At 37.5% G+C, this 27,119-nt stretch overlaps 2 protein-coding genes across 5 annotated transcripts in view; both read left to right on the top strand.

The window, feature by feature from the left end:
* Positions 1–27,119, top strand: part of LOC149569670 (putative serine/threonine-protein kinase SIS8) — a 311,948-nt gene that overhangs the window by 194,032 nt on the left and 90,797 nt on the right. The gene's annotated exons all lie outside the window — the stretch shown is intronic.
* On the top strand, positions 24,410–25,075 carry LOC149569671 (uncharacterized). The gene is made up of 2 exons (XM_089823430.1): positions 24,410–24,643; positions 24,749–25,075. Exons 1-2 carry the CDS (start codon positions 24,458–24,460, stop codon positions 25,073–25,075), a joined length of 513 nt encoding a protein of 170 aa, XP_089679556.1. The 5' UTR covers positions 24,410–24,457.

Here is a 27,119-nt window from a genome sequence, read left to right as displayed (position 1 = left end):
ATTGAAGAGAATTTAAATGAAAACACAATAAGGGGTATAGCCAACTTGGCAATTTCAGAAGGAAGGGGGGAGGAAGGAGGGGTAGGAGGACTCGAAGACCTCGACACGAAGAGAGCATGGTTCTACACAAGAAAAAATCTTTAGTTAAGCAAAGGGAGAACTGTAGAGAGAAGAAGTTATTGGGCCTGGTACACGAGAAACCATCCTAGCAGGAGGGAAAAACGTCTCGATAGGAGTGAACAACCAAAGGAGGAGTGGGAGAACCAAAATAGCTATGGAGTACCCCTTTCACATTTTTTTGTTGACCATCAAGCTCTCATGTACTTGGTTAACAAGCCTATTATCCAAGGAAGGGTAATTAGGCGACTAATCCTCTCTCAAGAATTTATTTTTGAAGTAGTAGTCCGTCTAGGAAAGAGCCATGTGATTGCAGGTTAGTTGTCCTGGATAAAGTTGGGAGAACCTATTGGAAATAGATAGAATGAGGATTTCCTAGATGCTCATCTGTTCCAAATTGTTGTGCGATTGCATTGTTATGAAGGTATTGACCAATACCTATCAACTTCCACCTTTCCCAAAGAAACGCCAGTGTAGAAATGAGAAAGATTGCATTGAAAAGTAAGACATTCCATCTTATCAATGGATTATTGTATCAAATGAGGTTAGATGAGGTACTACAGAGATGTCTAATGGAGGAGGAGATCCTGGGAGTTAGAAGGGAGTCTCATGAAGGTTTGGAAAGAGGCCATATGTAATCGGATGCACCCACCCAAAAGGTATTACTAGCTGGACTATGGCGGTCTACACTTTATGCAAATGCTCAGGATTGGGTTCTAAGTTGTGATACATGCCAAAAGGAAGGCATACCCCTCAAAAGAAATGTCATGCCGTTTTTTCCCTCATAGCCACAAAAGCTATTTGAATGTTTGGGGATAGATTTTTTTAGGGCCTTTGCCTACTAGCAAAACACATAATGTAGATACATAGTGGTGGTAATGGATTATGTCTCAAAATGGGTGGAATCAAAGGCACTTCTGACAACATGACGTTGAGTGCAGCCAAAGTTCTTTTTGAACAAATTGTGACTCGATTTGGCATACCTTTGCAGATAACAAGTGAAATCACTAGGCAAACCCCCTTTTACTTAATGTACGGGAAGGTGGCCGTAATAGCTATAGAATATTCAGTACCAAGTTTGAGGGTGATGGTTGAACACAGAATGGGGGATATAAAAAGCCTTCAAGAGAGGCTCAATGCCTTAACCAAACTGGATGAAAGAAGGACGATGGCCCGATGGGCTACAGAGATAGCACAAAATAGAAGGAAATATTGGCATGATAAACAACTTAAAAAATGAACTTTAAATCGAGACAGTTAGTGCTCAAGTAAAATGGCAAGAATGAAATAAAGCCAGCAAAGTTCAAAGTACGACATTTAGGTTCATATAAAATAACATAAGTCGAGACAAATGGACCAGTAAAGTTGTCAACCCTAGACAATAACCATTCAAAAGCCCCAGTGAATGGGTCCAAGTTGAAACTTCATAGAGAGAGAAAAGAGACTTTTCAGGTCCATTTTGTAGAAATTAAAAAAGAAGAAGATGAGAGGAAGATGAGGCCTATAAAACCATATTAAAAGACTTGGAAGAAGAAGATGAGGCCTATAAAGCCAAAATGAGAGAGTAGGAACACATTTGCTTAGACTTAAACAACCCCTATGCAAGGAAAAAGGAAACGTCAAGCATACCTGTATGACATCCGTACACAATACTTCTCAGGCAGATTTGAGTTCTGTACACCGTATGGATATTAGGAAGGACTTCCATCAAAAGGGTTTAATATGAAGGATAATAGATTGCAATGCTGTATTGATAGAATGTTGCTTGCAAGACTGTACAAAGACAATAGACAGCTATACGTAGGAAGGAGGTACAAAAACCATATGGAATAGAGGAGCACTTATCATATGTGATACATAAAGAGGAGAGGAAAGTGTGTAGAATAAAGGAGGAAAGATTGCCATACTAGGTACTAGTAAAGAAGAGTTGTGTTGTACCGATCCTGTAAACCTTAAGAAGGGTGGTACGGTTAGACATGTGGAGATCAGAAATAGTTGTGAATCAAACTTGACAAAAGCCACCTAGAGACTTAAAAAGCATCACAAGATGGAAAAGACAAGTATATGTAACGCCAAGAGAGGAACAATTATTGATTCAACAAAAGACAAGGCATTATAGGTGAGGCAAATTGCATTTGCTACTAAGGACAAAGTGAAGAACATATAAGAGATTAAAGCTGCCAATGTCACATTCGAAAGCGTAGTGGCAAGCGAGTACTAAACATGGTGGCAGAATTTAGAGGAAAACCATCTACTAAAGGTGGCATTACGTAGTATAGGGGTAGACAAAATCATTTTTATGCCCATTCTTCATTTAAAGGAGTTTGATTCTATGTTGAGAACTATGATTGCTGGATACAACAAGAAAGAGTATAAATTTGTGATTCAATATTTTCATCAACTCTCAATATTTCATATTCTCCAAAAAAGATAAACAATGTATTTGGGGTTCCTAACCAAGGGCATGATTGAGCAAGAACAACAACTAAAATGAGATTCGAGGAAAAGGAAAATTGGTTGGGGCTAATGTGTAGGAGTGATCTCATAGAACATGAATGCGACAATATTTTAAGCAAGAATAAAAGTAGGGGGATGAATAAATTATTTATAGCTAATGAAGAGTGGAGGTGCATTGTGGTTTTAGTGAAAAGCAAACTTATTGGCGGAAGCCAAACATCGGACATTGCCCATTGTGAATGGGTTGAATGTAGGAAGGGTTTACAACTGGGCCCAACTCCTTTCAGAAAGGTTAAGGGAATTCCTACAGTTATAAGGCATTTTGCATGCCTCATCACGCGATAGCATTATTCTTGGAAGCGATTCGAACACAGGTCGCTCTGAAGGAAAGGAGGACATTTGTATTAGTAAACAGGGTGGAACCCTATAAGCCATCCATGGCTTATTGCTTCCATATGGATACATTTGGCAGAGGTTTCTGAGGGGGAGAGCCAGAAAAGATGAAACTAAGGCCCATTGGTGTGTAGGAGGTTTCTATTCAAACACAGAGCTCATACCAAGAACATGAAAGTTCGGAGGAAGAAGGGACAAGTACAAGAGCATCTTTGTCTTCTTCATATTCAAAGAAAGAGGAATTTCAGCTAAGTCACATCAAGGGCACACTTGGATACGACACATTCCTTCTTGTTGAAGATTGACCATTACCTAGAGCCATACCTTAGTGTGTTGAGATTGACATGCTGAAAGGCACAAATGAGAGAGAAGGAGATGGCCATACCTTTGCTAGCCATACAAAGAATGGGAAGGAAACAACTGTACACATAATGGTCGTGATGGAGTCCTAATTTTCGCGAATTAGGGCCCCCATTTTGATTGCTTCCATGAACCTCTTTTCCATTGCTTTTTAGTGTCTGTTAGAGACAATATTGCTAGTGCTCCACGTTTCATATTTTGGTGGTTGAGAAAGTTTTGCCTTGGGATTGAAATGATTCATATTTCCTACATCAAAATGAGCATGGTTGTGAAAAAATGTAGTCAAAGCAAGGGAAAATCTGACTTATTGCAGTCATGAAAATATGTTGAGATTGACATCAGAAAACAAATTACATTGTCTAAATTGATTGTATCTTTCTTTAGATAGGAGTATGAAGGCCCTAGGAAATTATTCTTTTATATGGTCCTCTTGGTACAGTAATACCACACTTGGTGCAGGGTATGAGTCACAATGGTTGTGAAACTTCTGCTGGCAATTAGAAACATGCTGCACACATTGTTAATCTGAGATATTTGATTAAAAGTATCAGCATTCCTCTACTTGACTTGAAGGCAAGGCGGTTTGTGGTTTAAAAAATGGAATGAACCTTGGTGAAGCATGTGAAATTTGGAAATGATTAAGATATTCTCTAGCATTTTTTATGGTAAAATCGTCAGCCCATTTGTTTAGTAATAACTTTGATTGGGCATGTGAAAGATAATATCAAACCATACATAATTTGTATCAGCTGTATGTAGCCATGCAAAAGATAAATCAACTAGAATTTGTGGAGTAAATATGAGATCTCTGGCACATGGATTAAAAGGAATTCAAATCAATCCACATACAAAGAATATAGTTAAGAGCGGGCAGGTGTTATATTTTCCTTACTTTGGATTCTACGAACAAAAAATACAAGGGAATTCCATGCTATAGAGTGGTAGGACTGAAAGTTTACATCATTACTTTCATCCACGAGAAGTGGCTTTAATGAGCACAAAGATAATCATTTCATAGATATGGGAACCCATGAAATTTTGTAAACACTTGTAGCACTCATTTGTATGGGAATTGTAAGAAGCAAAAACCTTTGCCAGCAATTACATGTAGAAAAGAATGATTCAGTGATGAGAGATGTCATAACGATATACCCAAGCACCAATATAATTGCATAGGACTTTCCTCCAACGACAGAGAGGAATTCGTATATCAAAGAAAATATGGGAGCTTGGTTCGAGTGCAAAAAAGGGGCTCTACCCGATAATAAAAGGGGATAAGAATTATTCCCCAACATTCAACAAGAAGAAATATTCATATATCTACCTATTAGGAGGAATAAGGAGTGAAAAGATTATTTTTAATGTAAGTTTATTTATTTAATGATAAATAAAAGCCTTGTTTGGTTTTTGATTATTTAAAAGGCATGGAGATTTAAATTGCAGTTGATTCATACTTTATAATCATCGTTAAATTATGTAAACAATTTAAATGTCAGATAAGTGGACATAGTCATTTAGCATCTTAAATGCGATCATCATAGATATAGTGAAATATAGAATTGTTTCCGTATCTGTGTCTAGTTTGTCTCGCTACCATAGGAGTTAAAGTTCAATCTGGACTAATTTAAGATTGTATATATATTTGATCTGCCACTTCTTGATTATTAAATTGTGGACAATATAAGTGCATAGAATTTTATAAAGTTGTACATGAAAATCCTCATTGCAATTGACTCTGTTGCCCGAATAAGAAAAGGCATTGCCCTTTTTAATCATTGAAGTATTATCAGGGGGTTTATATTTGAAGTCATAAAATCTATATCTTCCTTCTTACAAGCATGAAACCAATTGTTAAGAACTATATACAAAACATTCAATTATTTCAAGCAAGCATTCAACTTTATTTTGATCTAGCTCAAGGACTTTGCCAACCAGAGAACTCAAAAATCTTAATTCGCTATAAACAATCTTTGGATAAAGTGGTTAGGTTTGAGGTGAATGTGGACCCGCCTAGGTGTAGCGAAGCCTAAAGTGTAGGGGAATCAAGGTGATTCTCATTCCTTGGCCAGAACTAATTGCAGAATCCTGTTGTAGAATTAGTGAACTCATGGATTTCCAATCTATGGTTTTGGGAATCAACATGCCGTACAGTGAACAGACGAGGAGAATATCGTACACATGTTATTTGTACAAAGGGTACAGGAGAAGTCCATATGGAGGACATGTCAGGCCGTGCATAGGATGACTGTATGAAAGACATGGTAGAATAGAGGGAGCATACAAATGGCATGGGAGAGAAAGAATGTATGAAGGTGAAAGGTCGTATTTTGGAAAGGGAGCAGAGGACGCAGGGCATAAAAGAAAGCATAGGCAACACAATGAGAGCTAATTCCTTAGTGGGGCGCAAAACAAATCTCCCTTTTGGCAGTAGCAAACTTTGTTCCCCCAAACTAGTCAGCTCACACTAAGGTGATAGATCTTCAATACCACAAGAAGGCTGTAGATGGTGTGAGACTAGAAACACTAGAAGGCATAGAAGTGATTTAGCCTATTTTCTTTAGTGGTACAATTTGTAGGAAAGAGAGAAGCAGAAAGTGAGAAGCACATGGAAGGAGATGGAACCAATTTATAGGCAATACAAGTTGACAACACAATGTTGGAGGATGCAGATAGATTACTGGGAAAGTTTGAAATGACACCCTACCTTCACCGAAGCACAAATTGAGCACTTGGAGCTAGTTAAGATAGGAATGGAGACACTCTCACTGGAAGAAAAAGCTGAAAGACTCCTCAAGGACTTGTAGGGGATGAAACAAACCACTAAGAAGATCTTAAAACACACTAAGGGGTAGAATCTGGATGCCATAGTCAGAGCAATAGAGTCCCTTGTGACATTTATGAAGAAAGACTTCCATATAGGTTGGAGCTTACTCATGTAGAGTGGAGTGAGGCACGGAGAGGTAGTTGAAATTCAGAAGGCCAGACATATCATACCTACAATGATGGAGCAACAACTCATCATGCAGTCACTTGCTTAGATGGAGGAGGCTTTTAGAGGGACATTCCTAGACCTTTAGTAGGAAAGGGAGTTGACAAGAAGAATGGGAAATGGAGAAAGCAACTCAAGTAGAGAAATTGGGATGAACACAAAAGAATAGGATGGAAGCCTTGTGTTTGCTTCAAAGAGTTTGAGCTTAAGCAGATGGTGGTAAAACACAATCTACGGTTTCTCTGGCAGCGTGCATCCAGCTTGGGGACATCCTCCCATCCGATATGTTGAAGTCTAGTTTTCCTTGTTGGGTAGTTGTCTTCCAAGATGACTTCTTATTTTGGGGGTGGATAATGTAGGGTGTAATAAAACAATAATGTAATTAAAGTTAGTTAGTATTGGAGTTGTGTAATGTCCCCATTTTTGCCAGTATCAGAGTTTGAGAGATTAGCCTATTATTGTGATCCTCGTAGGCTAATTATTGTGGATAGAGGGTCTTTCAAGACAATGGCTTGGCTTTGAAGGGTCATATTTTCCCCACAATTCAGTAAGTTACAGGTTGGTTTTCGTTTGGCTCAAATCGGACGTCATTTGGGCTTAGTTTTGTGTACTTACTATTTGTGGTAAGTTGGGTGGTGTTTGAGATGGACCCTTTCTATTTTTGGAAAGTGCATTTGATCACATGGAGAAATAATAGGTGTGAGTCCTATTTCAGACGACATATTTAAATGAGTATTTTGGGAGTTAATCTTTTTAGTGGCCAATTATTAAATAAATCATTAAATGACTTATTATAAAGTTATAATATCACTTAAGTTGAGGGTCGAGTCATCATTAGAAGGGGCCATTTATTTCATTAATATTATGCCTAAGCCAAGTATTAAATGTTGCGAAAAGAGTTAAGTTGGAAAGTTTCAAGAGTGGAGTTCTTTTTGGGAAACTTTCACAATTTCAGAAGTTGAGTTCTTTTGGAAACTTTTGTGAACAAGGGCATTATAAATATGAGCTCATTTCATTGGGAAAATCATGCTTGAATATTTATTTGCTTTGTTTCCTTTGTGGCTTTTTCTGAGGCTCTAATTTTTCATGCCCTTGCTGAGGTATAAGGGTCTGATTTCTGAGTGGTATCTTTGCAAGTTTGATGCTGAAGTATAGCAAAATTGCCATTACTTCTCTACTGTTTCAGACTGTGGCTGAGAAGTTTTGTGTTGAGGAGCAATTGTCCTTTGGAGATTTTAGTGTCTTCCCATATGGTTCTTGTGGCTAAGAGGACAAGTCTTTGCTGAAGAAATTTGGTGATTCGTTATTCTGATTATTGTATATCAGTCTGCTTGGTGTCAGCATTTCTGACTATTGGACTATTTGTATATGAGAATTGGCTGGGTTTGACTCAGTATTTTGGGATACTGTGTCATTGGCGTTGACTGATTCGACATACTGGATGCCTAGCTTTCTTATGTGGGCGTGACTCTTTCTAGCATTTCAATCGTGCCTGCTCTAGCTGCATGAAGAATTCTTCTATTACATATTTGGTAGCATCTATGGTCCTATTCGAGCTACAAATCTTGTTGACATTGAGTTGAGCATTCTGCATAATGGAAAACTACAATCGGGTTCTATTAAATTAACTATTGCAATATGTTTGATTATTAATGGTTTGTAAGAGCTGCGTACTGTATGTTCGAAAATTTATATCAGTATTCTCTAATTTCATGCAATACATCCAAAACGTTGGGCTTATCAATTTCATGTCAATTTTCATGTTTTAATGCAATAATCTGCAAGTCTTTGATTTGTCAATCCAATCATATTTTGGTATTAGCTCTATCAAGGTTTAAGTTAATTGCTTATATATATAGCTATATACTCATGGATTGGTATCTCAAGAAATAAGAGAAGCCGCAATTAAAAGTACCCTAAAATACATATTCCCTTAGCTAGTTGATGTGAGCCAGTTGGGTTTATTACAAGTTGGGTAGTTACATAGCGAGGGCATGTGTCAGTCAGCCTCCATAACCAACCAACCACTATTTAAGAACATTGGAAGATGAATGGTGTACTTTTTTTCTTGGTAGTGAACAAAGAATATTGGTTTCCCTTGCCAATTGGCATGCTTATCATTGGTAATAAATGTTTATGTTGATATTGGTAAAATTGAATTCATGCTTGAATAGTCTGTCTGGTAACCATTCTACATCTTTTATTTACTATAATTGTATGTTTTAATTATTACATGCAAATATGTAAGCATCAATACCCTTATTTTATATGTACTTGATAATGAAGAGGTTGATTAATGCAAATTTCTGCTATCTCGGTGTTATGCAAGAGTTATATTGCCAAACAAGAATTCTGATATGTTTCTTGATGATGGTACAATTGCAATTTGATGAAGACTGCTTTTACTTATCAAAGATTGACTTTATATCCTAATTGCTTATGCAAGATAAGTTGGAAGATTGATATCAGATTTAGAGGGAGTCCGACAAGCATCCTTGGACGAGGAGAGCTTCTAAGGGAGTAACTAGAGGACTTGACTTCCAAGGAACTTTTGCTCAGAGGAAGAATTATGAGGTGCAATTCCTTGTTAATGAGTTCTCTACAAAAGAAAAGTATGAAGTAAACTTGCTTGAGAGAAGTTTGAGGTGAAAATGATTGTTCCACCATCTAGAGGCAACTATGGCAGGTCCACCCTTTGACTTGGTTCAAGATTGATATCATGTGAGTTGCTACATGATGCTGTTTTAATTTATGCCATGAAAGGTGACGATCTTTCATTTGATGTTGTTGTAATTTATGTCATGAAAGGTGACGATCTTTCATTTGATATGTCTAAGGTCGCTATTGTAAGGTGATGATCTTAGCAATAGCTTGACCATGTTATCATGATAGACTTCATTAAGTTGTTGTCCTAGAATGTGCCAGTAATCATGTTAACAAAATGTATCATGATTGACTACATTAAATTGTTGTCCCAAAATGAGCCCGAAATCATGATAATGTGTTTGTTGTGCTCTATTTTTGATCCATTGTCATGATACACTATATCACCTTGTTATCCCAAACTTTTCCAGGAGTCATGAGAGTAAGTAAATCATGATAGTCTTGGATTGAGCCGGAAATCATGGGATCAAGAATGACTATCTGATCGACTATTTTTGTGTCCTAGAATGTGCTGCAAATCAGATAGTATATATTCTTAAAGGGATATAATTGTGTATAAGTATTTTTGATACAAACTTGAATATGAGATTATTGAGATTAAGAAATTGTTCATATCCTCCCTCACTAAGAGAGAGTGTTAAAGTAATAGCTTCGGTTGGATCTAATATCAGTATATGGAACATACATATACATGTGTATACCAAGTTTTGTTGGGGGTTTGACCGAAAGATCTCATAATAGTGGGACCAGGGTTGCAGACACAAGGAAATGACAAGAAACAGCGTGGACGCTTCTGTAAGAAACAGTGAGACCAGGGTAGTAGACACAATACCAAACAGGGTTCAGATCCTAGGTAGGCCCGTTTCCAAGGGTAAAACGAAGACTGGGGCCCAGCCCACAGCAAGATAGTGGCAGGCCTTAAGCCAGGGGTTTCAAGGTGCACTTTCCGGTTTTGTTTTATATATTTGCTCTTGTTAGCTTTTGTTTCGCCCTTCTTTCTTTTGATCAATGGAAAAACAAATTGAGGATACACAAATGAGAAAACAAACAGTGGATATGCAAACCATGGAAAAACAAACCATCTAATTGGTAAAAAACGGTCAAGAAATTATGGTACACTTTGAAACTAACCATTTAGGGCAAGTCAAAATGGCATCACTTGGCAAGACAGGAAAATATATCTGGGTCAATGTTAAACAGTTCAAGGGCATTTTAAAACGTAGACTTGCTCGTATGAAAGGGTCACATGACAAGCAGAAACACGGGCAGAGATTGCATAAACAAGTCAAAATGTGCCCTCCTCCACACTTAAGTGGTGACAGTCATCTGTATGGTAGCAATAACTTCGGTGAGTCTGTCAGTTACAGCCCTACCTCCACACCTCTCGCTTGGTGCCCAGATCTTTATGTGCAAGAACTTTTGAGGGCCAAGAGGAGGTTGGACCTCCTAGAGGCTAAGGAGCAAGAAAGTTACCACAATATACAGGTGCTAATTGCAGCAAATAAAACTCTTGCAGATGATAACAACACTTTAAAAGCTCAAATCTCAACGTTGCAAGAAACACTTTTAGCCGGGAAGCTTGAATGGCAGAATATGAAGGATGAATGGAAAAACCTGAATGTGACACTGGAAACAAACAAGGTCACAGCAAATACCGAGTCATCTCATAATAAGGAGAAAACGATTCTTCACACTAGTTTGCCAGGAAAGGCAGATGGTGAAGAGAAGAGAAGGAGTTTTGCAGAAGTCACCAAAACTTGGGACAAAAACAGCAAACACCCTGATATGGCAAGAGAAGAGGCAAAGATTCGTGTGAACACGCAAGACAAAGAGGTCAAGGAAAGGAAGCTTAGGGCATCCAATATAATTATCAAGGGGATAAAATACTATGGGGAAGGCGAACATACCCTTGACCTAACGAGGGATTTCCTACAAGATGTGCTGTTGTGGCAAGGACAAATCTTCCAAGCTTGGAGGGTTGGCAAACCACACGCTGAGAGAAATAGGCCAATCAAGGTAGTCATGCTCAGCATTAGCGACAAACAAAATCTACTGAACAAAAAACAGCTCTTGTGGGGTTCTCGCTTCGTTTTAGAGGAGGATTTAACTATGAGACAGCAAGTAGAAAGAAGGATGGAAATGGAAAAAATCAAAACAGCTAGAAATGAAGGCAAAAGAGCTTGGATGTTCAAGGGAAAAGCAGTTATTGCTCATTTTGGCCACCGCTACAATGAAGGGCAGCAAGAAGGCAACAAAGGTGCAACAACAAACACCTTAACAGGCAGCGATACAACAAGATCCATAATCACACCTAGCGATAATAACTCAACTTTGAGTCTTTCGCATCAAAATAAATAGCAATCAAGCTTAACCCAGGCGTCCTTAAGTTTAGTTTGTTGGAATTGCAGAGGTTATCCGTGGAGACGTGGGCCTGGGTTAGGGCCTATTGCGGAAGGCAAAGACATTATTTGTCTCATAGAGACACATGAGCATGAGGGATGTAAGACCCCATTGTTTGAAGGCTACTGGAAGATGGCAGTGTGGAATGAGGCAGCGGGAAATGGTAAAGGTTATGGAGGTATAATGGTTCTAGTAAAAGAAAAAGAAGGTCGTGTCATTCAACTGGAAAAGACTGATTCTAATAAACAATTTATATGGCTCAAAATCGTGGAAAATAACACTCTTCTCAAGATTGCAGCTTGTTACTTTGCTCCACAAGTATCTAAAATTTATAAAAAGTGTGGTTTAGATCACAATGACCCTTATGCTACGTTAAAGAAAGATGTTCCTGTTTTTTCACAACGTGGGGATGTCCTTCTCGTTGGAGATTTCAATGCTAGGACAGCAAATTGGCAAGCAAGTATTTTTAGCTCCGAAGTAAATGATAACCCTATTTGGCTCACAGAAGGGAGAAATCATCCATGGGATAGAATATCCGAAGATGCTAAAGGCTGCAATCATTTTGGGGAAGAATTGATCACTTTGTGTGGCACATTTGATCTAATAATCTGTAATGGTTTGGCTAGATGGGCTAAGTCGGGCAATTTCACTTGCAACACATACAACGGGGCAAGTGTGGTAGATTATGTAATTTGCTCGCAGCATTTGTATAACAATATTGAAGAAGTTGAAATTGGAGAGCACATTTGGGATCTCAAATCAGATCATAGACCATTGTACGTAAATTCGTATTGGGCAAAGGATAGACGGATTGGGGCAAAAATCCAAGGCCCTCAACACCCACCTTCTCAGGGCAGAATTTTGTTAACTTCAGAAAATAGTAACACTTTCAGGGCTACTCTTGAGGAACTTTGTATGGGACACCCTATGTATAAGCATGGTGTTAATAGTCATGATTTATCAAATCTGATTCACAAGGCTCTTTCAAAATGCAAGAGAGCAAAAAATAGAAAATCTGAAACTAATTGTTTTCGAACAAATGCATGGTTTGATAAGGAATGCAAGAGGGCTAGGAGAAATCTAAGGGAGTCAAATAAAACTAACCTTGACATTAAGACCTACAAACAGATCCTAAAGAAGAAAAAAATCGATTTTATGTCCACAAGGAGAGAGGAGCTAATTTTCTTGGGCAGAAATAACCCCAAACGTTTTTGGAAAGAACTCCAACCAAGGAGGAAGCAAACTGAAAATAATATTACTGCCACCCAATGGTTTGATTATGCTAAGAAACTTTATGAACAAGAGGGTGGAGTGGGACAGCCACCTTTGGTCAATGATACCACAAATATTTTTACTGTGCAAGAGATAGAGACAGGGATTAAGAAGTTGGGTGGAGGCAAAGCAAAAGACCTTGTTGCGCTTCAAGCTGAATATTTGAAGTGGGGTATGAAAACTCTTGCACCGCACATCACTGAAATCTTCAACAAAATCTGCCAGGAAGGGTTTCCGAAAGATTGGACAATCAGCCTTGCAATACCACTTTTTAAGAGTGGTGATGTTAACAATCCCTCCAACTACAGGACTATAATGATCAATCCCCTCTTTGCTAAACTTTTTGGCAGTATGATAGAAACTAGGATCAGCAAATAGGCAGAAGAAAATCATAAACGTGCTAAAGGGCAAGCTGGTTTTAGGCCAAAGCACTCGACAGTGGATCACTGTGTCACTTTGAGACACATTATTGAAAAAGAGTGGGAGAAAAAGGAAGAGGTTTTTTGTTGCTTTGTTGACTTCAAAAAGGCTTTTGATACCGTTCCGAGAGACAAGCTTTGGTTGAGGATGGAAGAATTGGGGATTCCTAGGCATCTCAGAGCTACTGCTCATAGGATGTACGAAGAGGTGAAAGTCAAAATCAGAACTTCAGATGGCATTTCAGAATGTTTTAGGAGCGATATTGGGGTCAAACAGGGCTGCCCTTTATCCCCTACTTTATTTGGTTTATATATTGACAAACTGGAAGAGTGGTTAAACACGCAAGAGCGTGAAGGCATTCAGCTAGGGGAATTTGTCATAAAGCTACTCCTATATGCGGACGACCTCATTTTAATTGCCAAATCTGCTTGTGGTTTGCAAGACCATCTATCTTCTCTTGAGCGCTTTTGTATAATGGTGGGGATGCACGTCAATATCAGCAAAACCAAGGTTATGATTTTCTCTAATAATAAAAAACAGCATCAACATGAATTTTATTACAATGGAAGTGTTCTCGAAGAAGTTGCGGAATATAAATACCTTGGCATCGATTTCAACAAAAAACTAAGCTGGTCTAGCTGCAGGTATAAAAGGACATTAGGTGGATGGAAGGCTTTCTACGCTTTTCAGAATAGGTGCCGTGAAGCGGAGTTGTGGGATTGGAAAACTATTCAAACCTTGTTCGGTTTTCTTGTGCTGCCAGTTGTTCTTTATGGGTGTGAATTATGGGCCAGCAGCACTACTATAGCACAATGGAAACAAATCGAAGGAATCCAAAAGCGCTTGATTACAAGCAAGTTTAAAATTAAAAGCACTGTTCCATATGACATCATGCTAAGCAAAATGGGGGCTGCGCCTATCGAGGCACTTGCTATGGTTCGCCTTTTAAGCTATCTAAAAAGAATCGAAAAAATGGAAGAGGATAGATGGCCGAAAGTTGTCTTTAGTGACACACTATGTAAGCGAAAAAGGACATGGATGCAACAAAACATCAAGTGGATGAGTAAATGGAATATTCATTTCAATATGTGCCCCACAAGTAATAAAGAAATAAAGGTCTTTGTTATGGAGAAATTCTACAAGAGAAATTGGGGAAGCGAGATTGGGACGAAGAAACTATATTATATAAATGAGTTCAACCCCACTTGTGATCAACTCGAAAAGTGTACATAGGAGCCAACATTTTTTGGAGAGCTAAAATTCTTATTGCTCAGCTGAGAACCAACTCTCACCAACTTCGTTGTGAGACCGGGCGTTGGAAGAGGCCAAAGGAGGCTTGGGAAGAGAGAATTTGCAGATTTTGCAATTCTGGGAAAGTGGAAACTGAACAGCACTTTATTCTAGAATGTGAGGCCTACAAGGATAGCAGGGATAAGTTTGCGGATACTATATGTGACAGTTCTTGGCATAACCTGTTCAACGAAGAGTACATTGAGCAATTGGGGGGGCTCATCATTAGTCTACACAAGAGGCGAATAGTGCTACTTAAGTCTGCTTGAGTTGTCTTGCTGTCCCATAGGCTATTTTTGGCCTCGTGGACGTTAAATTTTTATCTATCTATCTATCTATACAAGCATATGTAAATACATATACATACATATATGTATATGTTTGATTTACTTCACATACTAATATCTCATGTTATTCAATACTTTATGATCATGCCTTGATCGGTTTGTATATATTAAGATATATGCTGTGATAGTTCCTCTCATCGAATCATGACATTAATGATAATAAACATATTATGATAGACTACATTAAGATGATGTGTTGAAGTGTGCTAGAGGTCATGATACTTGTCATGATGGACTAGATTAAGTGGTTGTCCTTGAGATCATGACTGTTATCTAATAGTTTACATTTAATTGTTGTCCTCGAGTGCCGGAGATCAAATAATGCACATCTTTTCAAGATATAACGTATTCTTTTGGTAGGCATCTAGGATTTGATGCTAGTACACATACCAAAAGAATATAAGTATGATGAATAACATATGATTGATATTTCTTGTTGAATCATACTTTGGATTATATTGAAAGATAACATCTAAGGTGATTGATATATGTTGATATCCTTAATCATTCCATTCTAGAATATCATACTGAGCTGATCTCTCTCCATATACTTGAGGGCATAATATGTTCTATAACAATCCTCCCTTGTTAAGAGGGATTGTTAAGGTTGTAGGTTTAGTCAGACTGAATTGACCTGGAGATAAATCTTTTATGGTTATTGGTAAATCATCATTTAGAAAATACTCTTATATATACTTATATATAATATAATATAATATTATATATTTATGTGTGTGTGTGTGTGTGTGTGTGTGTGTGTGTGTGTGTGTGTGTTATTATTAATATATTGTTTAATGATGATTAACCATAGAGACATGTCTCCACCTCTCATATTTTTAAGTAATTCAGATTTGCATTTGGAACACATCAATACGATGGTAATGTTATTATATTTGTAGACATGATCCTTGTTAATTATGCTATTCCAGGAATATCATACTGAGATGATATCTCTCTATATACTTGAGAGCATAATATGTTCTATAACAATCCTCCTGGCTAAGAGGGAGTATTGAGGTTGTAGCTTCAGTTTGATTGAATTGACCTGGAGATAAATCTTTTATGGTTATTGGTAAATCATCATTTAGAAAATACTCTTATATCTACTTATATATAATATAATAGAGATATTTTATTATATATATATATATATATATATATATATATATATATATATATATATTGTTTAATGATGATTAACCATAGAGACATGTCTCCTTGTCTCATATTTATAAGTCATTCAGATTTGCATTTAGAACACATTAATACGATGGTAATGTTATTACATGTGCAGAAGCGATCCTTGTTGTATATGTCATTCTAGGAATATCATATTGAGATGATATCTCTCCATATACTTGAGAGCATAATATGTTCTATACCAATCCTCACTAGTTAAGAGGGCGTGTTAAGATTGTAACTTTAGTCGGATTGAATTGACCTAGAGCTAAATCTTTTATGGTTATTGGTAAATCATTATTTAGAAAATACTCTTATATCTACGCATATATATAATATACATAATATATATAATTATATATATGTTATTATTCATATATTGTTTAATGGTGATTAACTATATAGACATGTCTCCTCTCATAATTATAGCTCATTCAAATCTGCATTTGAAACACATCAATACAATCGTAATGTTATTACATTTGAAGAAGTGATCCTTGTTAGTTATGCTATTCCAAGAATATAATAATGAGATGATATCTCTCGATATAGTTGAGATCATAATATGTTCTATAACAGTCCTCCCTGGCTAAGAGGGAGTGTTAAGGTTGTAGCTTTAGTCAGATTAAATTGACATAGAGATAAATCTTTTATGCTTATTGGTAAATCATCATTTAGAAAATACTCTTATGTCTACTTCTATATATGTATGTATGTATGTATATATGTTATTATTAATACATTGTTTAATGATGATTAGCCATAGAGACATGTCTCGTCCTCTCATATTTATAAGTCATTTAGATCTACATTTAGAGCACATCAATATGATGGTAATGTTATTACATTTGCAGAAGTCATCCTTGTTAATTATACCATTCTAGGAATACCATACTGAGATGATATCTCTCCATATACTTGAGAGCATAATATGCTCTATAACAATCCTCCCTAGCTAAGAGGGAGTGTTAAGCTTGTAGCTTTAGTTGGATTGAATTGACCTGGAGATTATTTTTTTATGGTTATTGGTAAATCATCATTTTGAAAATACTCTTTTATATATATATAGATATATTAATATATTGTTTAATGATGATTAACCATAGAGACATATCTCTTCATAAGACATGTCTTCTCTTCTCATATTTATAAGTCATTCACATCTGCATTTGGAACACATCAATACAATGGTAATGCTATTACATTTGCAGAAGCAATCCTTGTTAATTATGCCATTCTAGGAATATCATATTGAGATAATATCTCTTCATTTACTTGAGAGCATAATATGTTCTATAACAATCCTCCCTGGCTAAGAGGGAGTGTTAAGGTTGTAGCTTCAATTGGATTGAATTGACCTGGAGATAAATCTTTTATTGTTATTGGTAAATCATCATTTAGAAAATACTCTTATATATATAGATATATATGTTATTATTAATATATTGTTTAATGATAATTAACCATAGAGACATGTCTCCTCTCATATTTATAAGTCATTCAGATCTGCATTTGAAACACATCAATACAATGGTAATGTTATTACATTTACAGAAGTGATCCTTGATAATTATGCGATTCCAAGAATATCATACTGAGATGATCTCTCTATATACTTGAGAGCATATTTGGTGCAAAAAAATGTTTAAGGTTTGGAACAACCTATAGCATTTTTCAGTGAAGGTTTAGAGGAGTATGAACAAAGGTACAATTTTGTAGAAAAAACATGTACTTGCTGTAATTAAAAGTCTTAAACAGTTCAAGCTTGTAGTTTCTAATAGTAGGATATAGTTGATGGTTTCTCATCCTAGTGTGAAGGAATTTCTACTAAGCAGGGATCTGAATGAAAAATGTGCAGGCTGGATTACATGTGTCATGGAGTATGATGTAGACATACATGTTACTAAACATGTTATTGGTAAAAGTTTATGTGAGCAGATGGCTGATGAGACCATTTAAGAAGCAAAAAACAGTCAAGAGACATTGCTGGTTAATGATGTAGAAGCTGAAAATGAGCCAGCTAGTTGGGTGAATGAAATGGTTCACTATTTGCAAATAAGGGAATGCCCTTCAAGGTTGGATAGAGCTGAACACAGGTATTTCAGACTGCAATCAATACCTTATGTTTCGATTGACAATATTTTATTCAGAAAGGATCATAGTGGTATGTTGTTAAGATGTATTGATCTTGGACAAATTAGCAAACTTTTAGAACAGTTTCATGATGTAGGAGGTCATTATTCCCCCAAAACTACAGCATATAAAATTCTGAGTAGGCTATTATTGGCCTGATTTATTCAAAGATGCCCATGGTTGGGCAAGAAAATGTGAAAATGTACCTTATTTGCAAGCATGGAAAGGCTTGCTGCCTTACCTTTGCAACCTATTCTAGTTGATCAACCATTTATGAGATGTGGGATTGATTTTGTGGGCCCCATTAATCCAAGTTCAAGTGCAAATTAGAAGTGGATTTTAACATCAACTGACTATTTCACATGTTGGACTGAAGTTGTGGCACTAAGGGTGGCCAATGAATATGTTGTATTAAATTTCTATGATGACTTGATAACCAGGTTTGGTGTCCCTGATTCAATCATTTTTTTATTATTCCTTATCATTTGCTGAATGGCCCTGAAATAATAACATTTCTCTGAACACTTCATCAAACTACTATTCTCAGGGAAATGGTTTGGCTGAAAGTACAAACAAGAATTTTCTTAGGATAATCAAAAGAACTTTAGAGGAGACCAAGAGGGACTGGCATTCAAAGCTGAAATCTTCCCTATTGTTGGATGGTATCACCCCTAAACAAATTATTGGGACAACCCCTTATGTTCTGGTGTATGGAAAAGAGGCTAGACTGCCTATTTCAATAGAGTTTACATCCCTACAACTTGTTGATTAGTTAGTGTTATTTGAGGAGAATGACCCTTTGAAACTAAGTACACTAAGTTGTTGGAGTTAGAGGAAGAGAGGGGTAAGGAATTGCAGAAAATTGAGTATTAGCAACTTCTCACTAAGAGGATGTTTGAGAAAGTGACTGATAGGTATTTCAAGGAAGGAGACTTGGTCCTGTTGGATCCCAAAACCGTAGATTGGAAATTCAAGAGCATGCGACTTATCCAATAGGACTTCTCAATCAGTTCTGGCCAATGAATAGGAATACTTCTCGATTCCCCTGCACTTTAGGCTCTACTACACCTAGGCAGGTAGACTTGCTCCTCGAACTTGATCACTGGGTCCAGAGCTTTTCTATAGAGAATTTAAGCTTTGGAGTTCTCCGGCTAGCAAGGTCCTTGAACTCGACTAAAATGAAATTGAATGCTGAGTACTTGAAATAATTGAATGTTTTGTATAAGGTTTGTTAATAATGAATTTGATGCTTGTAGAAAGGAAGATATAGATTTTTTGACTTCAATAATAGAAAGACTGTTGCCTTTGCTCATTTGGGCAATAGAGTTAACTTTAGTGAATTTTCACTTACAACTTTATAAAGCTCAATTTACTCAAACGGCCAACAGTTAAATAATCAAGATGCGACAGACCAAATATTAAGCAATCTTAAATTCGTCCAGATTGAACTTTAACTCCTCTGGTAGGGAGACAAACTAGACACAGATAAGAAAACAACTATATATTTCACAATATTTGTGATGATCCAATTTAAAATGCTAAATGACCATGTCCACTTATCTGACATTTAAATTGTATACAGAATTCCAAAAAATAATTACAAAGGACAATTCATTTGTAGTTTGAATCTCCACGCCTTTAATAATAAACAAAGAACATTTTATTTTATTATTAAAATAAAATAGTAGAATTTACATTAGAAAAGCCATATTAAGCTCCTTATCCCTCCATACAAAATAATATAAAATGCTATTCTTTTGAAAATGTGAATCTGAATGTTTTCGAATCTCCCTTGCTTATTTTAAGTCACTCCATATTTATATTTCATGTAATAAGAAATGTGACTCTTCAGCATTGAAGTTGTATTTCTAATAAATGACACCCTTTCAGTTAAAACATAATACATTGTTGTTGGTTCATAATCTTCCTCTTAAATGGCTGACAGCACTTTGTCTCGCAAATATGTAGTTCATTAACAAATCGAAGACCTTCACATAGTGACTCGTCAAACGTTTAGCAGCACAAATAATGTTTCGAATATTTATTAAACTCCCCATGCTATAATGTTTTGATTATTTTGCAGATTATCATTCCTTCATACTCATCTTTCAATCTTAATCGACATGGTATCATTGTGCGTTCCATACCTGTACAGGCTCATTCCTTTTAATTGCTCATGGCATTTAACTTCTCTATGAATGATATTCCCGTGCTTCTCCATATAATTTTATTATTGCTGCACGATATATGATATGAATCTTGTCGCCCAGATCATAAGTTCATCAATCTTTTTGTTCCTGAATTCTTGCGGTGCGCAAATACTTCAATCATTATTTGGTTATTTAGACATCCACGATGGCTCATTGTTTGTTTACTGTTTATGGAGGTGTCTCGACACATTTATATTTTTCATTGCTTTCCCTTACTTGTCCATTGTAGATGGACTTAGCTTCCAAGATCTTCATTTTTTATCTGCCGTATGTTGTTCATTGGTATTCAATATTTGGTCATCTCCACTTCACCATTTCAAATCTTCATTTCACTTGTTTATCGTGTTGAATGGACATTGTGCATGGTGATTCTGACAGAGATATATGATGAAAATATGCATTCAAGCATGCTTTGATGGATATCGACACCATTTGAATAACTTCATTTGAACATAGACAAGGAACAATCATCGTTGGTGGAATTTTGGTTGATATCGTTCTATATCCTTCATTGTCTATGTCTTCCAGTTATGTTCATATCCAACATCTGCCCATTCATTTGAGGAACTGGCAAGCTATTTTCAGAGCAATCTCTTTGTCTGTAAGTTCAGCTCATAAGTCTGATATCCTCTGCTTAAGTATATAGATAATAACATCCAATGACCTGTCCTGTTCACAACATCTATCCTTTGCAAGTGCAGCTACAGGTGCAATGTGAACAAATCAAGATGTACTCTCTCCCCACCTATGTTTGAATAGGATTGAAATGCTTGAATTGCTAATACAAAGCTTCATATGAAGGACCTCTTAATGCAGATACAGGAAGTGGCTGCAAATCTAGTAATTCAGTTGGAGGTGGATATTTCTCTAGCGGAATAAGATGTCTAGATGAAACTGGCAAAACAGTCTGTGATCCTAACCATTTGTATAAGATAAAACACATGAAGTATTGGGGTGGGAGAGGTTCATGTACTGGGACAATGAAGCCAAGGTTATGATTATCCTCCACATGATGAAGTATAAACCAGTGTAACACGGGGATGCGTCCCCCCCCAAAATTTGGGCCGTCTCGGAGACGGGGACGTCCTCGGGACGGGGGGACGACGTCTCGGCGTTTCGGGCGGCGCCACTCAAAGCGACACCGCCGCCGGAGACGGCGAGACGTCTCCGAGACGGGTGCGGGGGGACGGCAAGGAGTCTCCTTCGTTGTGGGGGCATGCCTGGACGTCTCCCGCGGCAAGCAAAAAAGACATAAAAAAACAAAAAAGTTGAACGCATTTTTAAAATGTTTTAATGTTTTTTATTTATTGTATTGGATTGTGGGGCCCATCCATTCCTCCTCCTTTGTTTAAAACCCTTCTATTCTTCATTTTGATTCACATTTGCATTTCTCATTGTTTGCAACAGCAAGAAGAAGAAGAGTGAAGAGCTGAGATAAGGGTTTGTGCAAGAGTGAAGAGAGTGTTTGCAAGTGAAAAAGGAGAGCTTAGGAGCAAGAAGAAGAAGAGGAGGGTGGTTCTAGGTTCCGGTTCACCAAATCTTGTTGAAGTTTTTAAAGCAAAAGGTAGGGTTTCTAACTTTCTAATGAATTTGTATGATTTTGAAATGCATGTTTATGAATGTTTTTGTTTGTTTAGACGACCTCTGTTATCATTGAACTCTTTGAAATATCTATTTACGATTGTTTAAATTGATGACTTCCACTCTGTTCGAACTATATTACAAGACCAAAAAAAAAAACCAACAAAACAAAAAAAAAAAAAAAAAAAAAAAAAAAAAATTGACTTCCAATGGTTCCGTAGGATTTGGGCTTTTCTGAGCCGATTTCAGTATGTAAGAATTAACAAAAAAAGTTAAATTTAAATTTTTTAACTTTTTTGGTTAATTCTTACATATTGAAATCGGCTCAGAAAAGCCCAAATCCTATGGAACCATTGGAAGTCAATTTTCGTTTTAAATTTTTTTTTTTTTTTTTTTGTTTTTAAAAAAAAAAAAATTTTTTTAATAAATTTTTTCCAATATAGTTCTAAGAGAGTGGAAGTCGTCGATTATGATTATCATTTATAAATTATAAATTTCAATATTTTAGCTTTATTAATTTTTGTTTTTTCATTTTGTGAAATGCAGTGTCACAATGAATACTCATAGTGATGATGAGATGGAATTTCATTCAAATAGTGGCAGTGAATCAGAATATGAGCTTGAGCCTGAGGTTGGGGTTGAGGATGATGATAACACTGTTGAGAGGGGTGACCATGAGAGTGACATCGCAATTCCGGTTGGGCCAAATCAGCAAGGGGCCCAAACTAGTTCCACTTCCATGGGTACTGGTTTTATACTATCTGGTACTCCATCTACTGATTGCCCCTCCCTAGCTTTGGCACAGTGGACTAGGGGTAAGTTTGATCCAAAATCTCCTTTAAAACAATTTGCCACTAGAATAACAAGCGGACAAGGAACAGGTGGCACAAGAAAGTGGAGATGCAATATTTGTGGTGAAGATTGGTATGAAGATTGGTATGGTAGCATCACTAGAGTGAATGCACATTTCCTCTTTTGGACAGGTAAAGGTGTCCAACCATGTAAGTTTTTGGGTGAATCCACAAACTTGAAGATTAGAATTGAATTCAACAAGTTTTGGGGAGTTCCAGAGGACTTGGGCCTTCCAGTGCCTACTACTTTGGCTGGTAGGCAATAGATTCAGACTATACAGGAGGTGCATGAGCAACAAATACAGGGCAACAACACCGACGCATGTCTTCTTCTAGACCACAGCATAGAGCTTCATCTACTTCATTGCCAGGGGCAACCTCCGTACCTTCCTCTACTTATAGCTCTATAGGTGTAGTAGCAGCTGAGACGAGCAAGGGGAAACGCAGGGCACAGTCTAGTGACAACAACCCTATAGCAGAATTGTTTGCAGCCCAGACGAGAGAGAAGTTAGATGCATACATTGGGAGAATGTTATTTGCCAATGGCGTTCCACTTCACATTGCTCGGTCTCCTTATTTTAAGGAGGCATTTCAGAAAGTAACGAAGGCGGGATTACCATCATATGTGCCACCAGGTGAGCACAAATTGAGGACTAAAATCTTGGATGATGAGTATGCCAAGATTGGTGAGTCCATGGAGACCATGAGGGCTGTTTGGGAGGAATCGGGGTGTAGCGTTGTCATGGATGGGTGGACGGACATTAGACACCGTCCACTCATCAATGTCATAGTCACATGTACAGAGGGCCCATTCTTTCTTAGGGCGGTTAATTGTTCGGGGCATCGAAAAGATGCTGATTTTCAGTTTCAGATTCTTCGGGAAGCCATTGAGAAGATTGGGCCACAAAATGTGGTCCAAGTAGTGACAGATGCAGCTCATGTGTGCAGAGCTGCAGGGAGGCTTATTGAGGCCACATATCGGCATATTTGGTGGACTCCTTGTTGTGTGCATGCTATGAACAATGCTCTAAAGGACATGGGGAAGATTAGTTGGATAAAGGGAGTGGTGAGTGATGCTAGAGATGTGCAGATGTATATCTGCAACCACCACACCTCACATGCACTATTTAGGAGCTTCGCCAACAAGGAGTTCTTGAAGCCAGTTGAGACACGATATGCATCCTATTTCATTCTCTTGGAGAGAATGCTTGATTTGCAAGAGCCACTGCAACTAATGGTTATGACAAATGAATGGAATAGGTGGGATGGTTCCAGGTCAGAGCAGGGGATAAGGGTGAAGGATATAGGTAAGAGTGATGTATTTTGGAGCGATGCAAAATACATTGTTTCTATTATTAGGCCAGTCTTTGAGGTGATCAGGTATGGAGATGGGGATGCACCCACACTTGGAGAGGTGTATGAGTGCATTGATTCTGTGCTTGGGCAGATGAGGGTAGTTGTGCGAGAGAAGGACCCCACATTAGCCTTCTACAATGATCACATTCGGCCTATTATTCAACGTAGATGAGACAAACTTAACACACCCTTACACATGGCTACATATACATTGAATCCGAGGTGGTACATGACTAGGCCTGGTAGAGTTACACCACTTCACGATGATGAGGTGATTTATATTATTATTATTATATAACACTTTAAGACTTAGATTCTTATCATTTTATGAATTAAAATCATTCACATTACTAGTATCTTGATTCTTCTATTTGCTAATAATTTGTACTTTTTAAATTTTTTTAGGTGAAGGAAGGGTTCTTCAAGTGCATAGACAGGATGTATGACCCTGAGACAGCAGCTAAGGTTCGCATTGAGTGGACCAAATTTGCTACTCTTAGGGGTTACAAACAAGCGGCAAAGGTGGATATCAAGACTATGGCACAAGAGGATCCCATTTTGTGGTGGTCAGCTTATGGACCGAAATCTACAACCACCACACTAGCTATTCGTTTGCTGTCCCAGGTACTTAGTTCCTCAACTTTTAACTTTTCATTGTTTATTGTTCAATGATCATTGTTCAACTTCTAATTCCCGAGTCTTACATTAGCCAATTATTTTTCATCTCAGGTTTCTAGTTCCTCAGCTTCTGAGAGGAATTGGTCTACATATAGCTTCATCCACTCTCTTAAGAGGAATAGACTTACCTCTCAAAGAGCAGAGAAGCTAGTGGCTGTACACAGTGTGTTGTGTATCAATGACCGCACCACAAGTGTGTACAAGGAAAGCCCAGCATCACGATGGGATGTAGAGCCCGAGGAGCCATCGCAGATTGATGAGGAGGATGCTTTAGATCCAACCACAGGGCTAGTTGGTGTTCCCTTTTCAGCTCTTGATCTTGGAGAGACTGATAGTTCTAGTGGTGATGAGTTTCAACCTCCAAGGGATGATCATTGATCATTGATCATTGATTTGGCATTTTGATTTGGACTCTTGGAGACTTGTATTTTTTGTTTGCATTATATACTTATTTTGATATCATGGTTCATGGTACATGATACTTAATTGTAATCATCTTAGATAGTCATATGATCATTGATTACTATTAGATAGTAGAATCTAGATACTCATACTATTGATCTGAAGACTGATATATAGACTACTATTTATTATTTCGAATATTTTTTGATGTTCATTGTTTGTTTGTTATAACTTATTTGATCATGAATCATGACGTTCTAGTTGAAAACTTCAGTGCAATGTTCAATGTTTTTTTACATCTATGTATCTTATATTGTATAATTGTAGTACATCTTGTCATAACTAGCATTTTAAGTATCATATGTATAGTACATACACCCTTGCTCCCTTCGCCACCCCCCCGTCCCCCCGCCGTCCCCTCGCCATCCCCAAATCAAGGTCCCTCTATCCCCCCGTCTCGGAAATTTGTTCCCCCGTCCCCCCGTCCCCTAGGGCGGTGTAACTATGGTATAAACTCACCATCATTGTCTTCCCTTATAATCTAGAAAGGTTCAACATATCCATGAATTTTTTCATCCCATTGAAAATGTGGAGTGCTTGTTAGTTCCACCTTCATAGTAGACTGACAAAAACAAAACTATGAAGACATTAACTTACAGGTAACAGAAATGAGAAAATGCTCAAACGGAGGCCCAAAAATTTGGGCTCCATCAGGTCCTAAAGTAGGATGTTCTAAAAACTAGGCCGGGATGCATTTCAGCTTGCAACAATGGAACGAAAAGTTCTGTCTATTCCTTTGAATGGGATTCACCTCAAGCCATGCTTCGAGGTATGATCTATGAGTTTCAACTTTGTACTATTCTGCACTTGATTTTGTCCTTAAAATGTTGTATGTTTAGTATCTGAACATTAAATCAAACAGTTGCCACCCCAAAACACCGTATGACCCCTTTAACCAAGCTATTCAATTAATTCCAAATCACTGTTTAAGTTTTAAATAGAAGATGATACTTCAGCAATAAACTGAGCAATCCAACCTATTAGAAAGTCTCAGACCGAATTTGAAAACCAAGACTAAATCAAACTACACACAGCGAGACATTAAATGTTTCCTTGTATTTTGAAATAGGTAGTATGCAGAGACATCGTTTTGCATTATATCTCCACATACAACAATTGGCACCCATAAATTAAATCGCAAGTCTATTAATCAATGAAAAGTAGGGATATATAGCAACAGACCCGTCGTTGTAACGTGGTTGGAAAACACTGGAGGTAACCCACGTTCAAACGTCTTGACTGGAACTTCAACCATAAACCCGAACACAGTATTGAAGCAGCAGCAAAACTCCTGTAACGCGGGTGCGGGATAGACCAATAAGCTCGCAGTCTGCTCCGACTTCTTGAGAATACCACAATCGACTAACTCCAGATTGTGCAATATTGGTGTCAGCTGTAGACATCCAGGCGGCAGATTCAGGATGTAATCACGTTGGGAAGGCCTACCACGGTTACCAACCGCCCGACTGGAGTTTCATTAGCACTACGTTAACCCGTATGACCCCTGCGGCTGTTCAAATACGCCGTTCTCCTTCACAAACTCGAGATACTATCACCCGTGTATCACAGTTTCTTTCCAACCACTGTAATATTCTGCACTTGCCAGTCAACACTTCTTTGCCGAATTTGCCCATCCGCACTTAGCTGCAATTTGGGGAAGCTTGGGTTTTCGTCCAGCTCCTAAATTTACCAGACTTGAGGGTTTTCGTCCTCAAAGTCACAATCCAGTCACATTAAAGCAACCAGTAGTTTATTTGAATGTTTAATATCATTCTTCATGGTGACAATCCCAATGTATGCTCTCCTTTTTATAACCTCGAAGTGAGGGAAAGACGTTGGCATGAGGAATGTGGGATAAAACCACATTTTCGTCCTGTAGTGCCTTTAAGACATTTTATAAAGTGTATAGCTTATAATATTGAAATGACTTAATTTTTTCCTCTCAGTTTAATGAAGTTCT

Source organism: Cupressus sempervirens, chromosome 3 (genome assembly GCF_028749045.1).
Source record: "Cupressus sempervirens isolate cs-2001-9-10 chromosome 3, ASM2874904v1, whole genome shotgun sequence".
Classification (NCBI taxonomy): Eukaryota; Viridiplantae; Streptophyta; class Pinopsida; order Cupressales; family Cupressaceae; genus Cupressus; species Cupressus sempervirens.
The sequence above is the reverse complement of the archived record's forward strand: the minus strand, read 5'-3'. Positions and strand labels throughout refer to the sequence as shown.